The 2,500-nt window shown below is 42.3% G+C and overlaps 1 protein-coding gene across 2 annotated transcripts in view; it reads right to left on the bottom strand.

Moving 5' to 3' along the window:
- LOC147015126 (thrombospondin-3-like) overlaps nucleotides 1–2,500 on the bottom strand; it is a 160,180-nt gene that overhangs the window by 129,430 nt on the left and 28,250 nt on the right. For both annotated transcript variants that reach the window (XR_015050219.1, XM_085849585.1), the window contains exon 6: nucleotides 1,963–2,045. Coding sequence is in view for 1 of the 2 variants with exons in the window: in XM_085849585.1 (XP_085705711.1) it covers nucleotides 1,963–2,045 (83 nt within the window). In the remaining variant the exon portion in view is untranslated. The remainder of the gene's footprint in view (nucleotides 1–1,962; nucleotides 2,046–2,500) is intronic.

Here is a 2,500-nt window from a genome sequence, read left to right as displayed (position 1 = left end):
TTTTCCCTCCACTATGTCCATAACTTTAAATCCTTCGAAGAACTCGACCCGTAGGTCTTATTCACAAAATCAGCATTTGACCCTGAGGCGGGCGCATCGTCATCCACACCTTATCTATGTTGGTTCTTTATATCAGTACTTCTAAATCATTCCAAGCACTCATCAGCACTCCTCTTTTTTTACAGCGACTTCTTCAAACCCCTTGGCCCCTGGCTCTCTCAACCTTGGGAACAAAATACCCTCGTTACTCACCCTTGTGGCAATACCTGCACCTCTCCGCCAACCCGTGACTTATATTTCCTGCACAGTGCCCGCGCCATTTCCCGACCTGGCAGTTCAACAACTCTCTGTGCAACGCCTCTGCCCTCCAACATGTGACTAGGCACTTTTATCAAAACACAGCAAGATGTTACCCGACTAAAAGAATAATAAATCTTTTATGGCATGATGCCGGACTTTTTACCCAACAAAAACTCCAAAAGACTTTTATTTCACTCAATAAACAGCTATGTATATATCCTTACCTTTTAAATTTTGGTTCGGGACTGCGCAGCGCCCGCAGAGAGGTGGGTAGTCTGCCCGGCGGGAACAGGTCACCCTCCAGCAGAGGTCTCTTACCTTCGGCTCCGCCGGTGTTGGCTGGCCGCCGGACAGAGGCCCCCTCCTCTCCCCGGACGGAGGCTGTTGATCCGATCCTCGTCGCCAATTCTGTCATGGCAGTTTTGGCCACCTCAAGACAGAAAAACCTTTAATTCAATTTGTGCTGTTTATTCAGTATTAAATATCAAACAGACTCGCACAAGGAAGCCTAGCCTGGAACAGTGTCTCAGGCAAAAACTTAACGATACATCGCGTATGACGAATATATATATATATATATATATATATATATATATATATATATATATATATATATATATATATATATATATATATATATATATACATATACATACACATACATATATGATCCCTCCAGGGCATGGTTGATACATCAAAATATATGGAGCTCGCTTATTGTCCTGATGAAAGAGTTTTGATTCCTTGCTGCTCGTCTGGAAAGAGAGGGTTTTACAAGGTTTTTACGACTACAGAGGAATGTGTGTATTCTACCTTCCAACTAGATTTCCCAGCATATATTTATTAAATTCTTTCTCAAAGCACGAACTGAAGCTAATTGGCATTTTACCTCATTATAAATTAAATTAACAATTCAGTTTCCCACTGTATGTATGGAGGTACGTCGCTGAAATAGCGCCCCTGGTGTTGTGGATGTGCAAGTCCACAAGTGGATGGGAAACTGAAGCTATAAATCAATTGTGTAGATATTTACAGTGTGTGCACACAAAATAATTTAATTTGAAACTAATGAAATAATGCAACTATCACAGAACATGGTTTTATGATCTGTTGGAGAATAACAGGACTTTGGGCCCGAAGTAGACCGCCCTTCGGCTAGTATCACTTATGATTGTGCCAATTATATTTGTTGGGAGGACGGGTGTTGGCAATATTGTCCCTTCTGTAGACAGCATTTAAATTCCATTTCCAAATTGCCCTGAAGGCATTTAAGAGTTAACTCAGAAGGATACGAAAGATATAACAAGCCATACTAGGTGGGGTAAGAAGATTAATTCTTCCCAGAAGGGCATGAGTAAGCCAGCTGCATTTTTATCCACAATCCAAGAGCAACATGATAATTTGCCTGCGACGAGCTTGGTTTCCAGAAGCTTGGATTATAAATTCATAATGTTGCTGCTTCCAAGCAGATTTTAACCAACAGACTCTCGGTGTCGACCGTTCGTGAGTTTCCTTACTCCTACCGTAGTACCTGTCAGACCCATCATTACTTTGTCAATTATACTTCATACAACTGCAAAACTTTCTGAGCAAAGCGCAGATATTTTCTGGTGGTGCAGAATCCTTCTCACGTATAATTGTCAGAATCCCAGACACCCTTACCTGCTCTTGCATGTTCCTCTTGATTTTCTCCAGCCCTTCGACAATCAAGGTCATTTGAGCCATCAACTGAGCAGTCTGCTGTCCTGAACAGAAACACAGTTTAATTCAAGCCATCTATACATATTGAAATGAAAAGCACGGTGAGGTGGTGGTGAGGTGGTGGTGAGGTGGTGAAGCCGTGAAGCTGCCCATCAGTCCATGAAGACGATATGCCTATTAATTACATCCTGTTTGAATGTTAATTCCCCAAGATCCTTAAGACCCCCTAAAGACCCTTAAGACCCCTAAAGACCTGAAGGACCCAAAAGTCCTTGAAGACCCAAAAGACGCCAAAGACCCAACAACCCAAAGTCACCGATGACCCAAAAGACCCCGAACACCACAAAGACCCAAGAGAGCCAGAAGATTCTGAAGACTCAAAAGACCCCTAAGACCCAAAAGTCATTGAGGACACAAAAGACCCAAAATGCCTGAAGATCCAAAAGTCACTGAAGACCCAAAAGTTCCAAAAGACTCCAAAGACCAAAAAGTTCCAAAA

Source organism: Eptatretus burgeri, chromosome 12, assembly GCF_056783735.1.
Source record: "Eptatretus burgeri isolate ZD-2024b chromosome 12, Ebu_testis_v1, whole genome shotgun sequence".
Lineage (NCBI taxonomy): Eukaryota > Metazoa > Chordata > Myxini > Myxiniformes > Myxinidae > Eptatretus > Eptatretus burgeri.
Note: the sequence above shows the minus strand (reverse complement) of the source record. Positions and strands in the feature narration are given on the sequence as shown.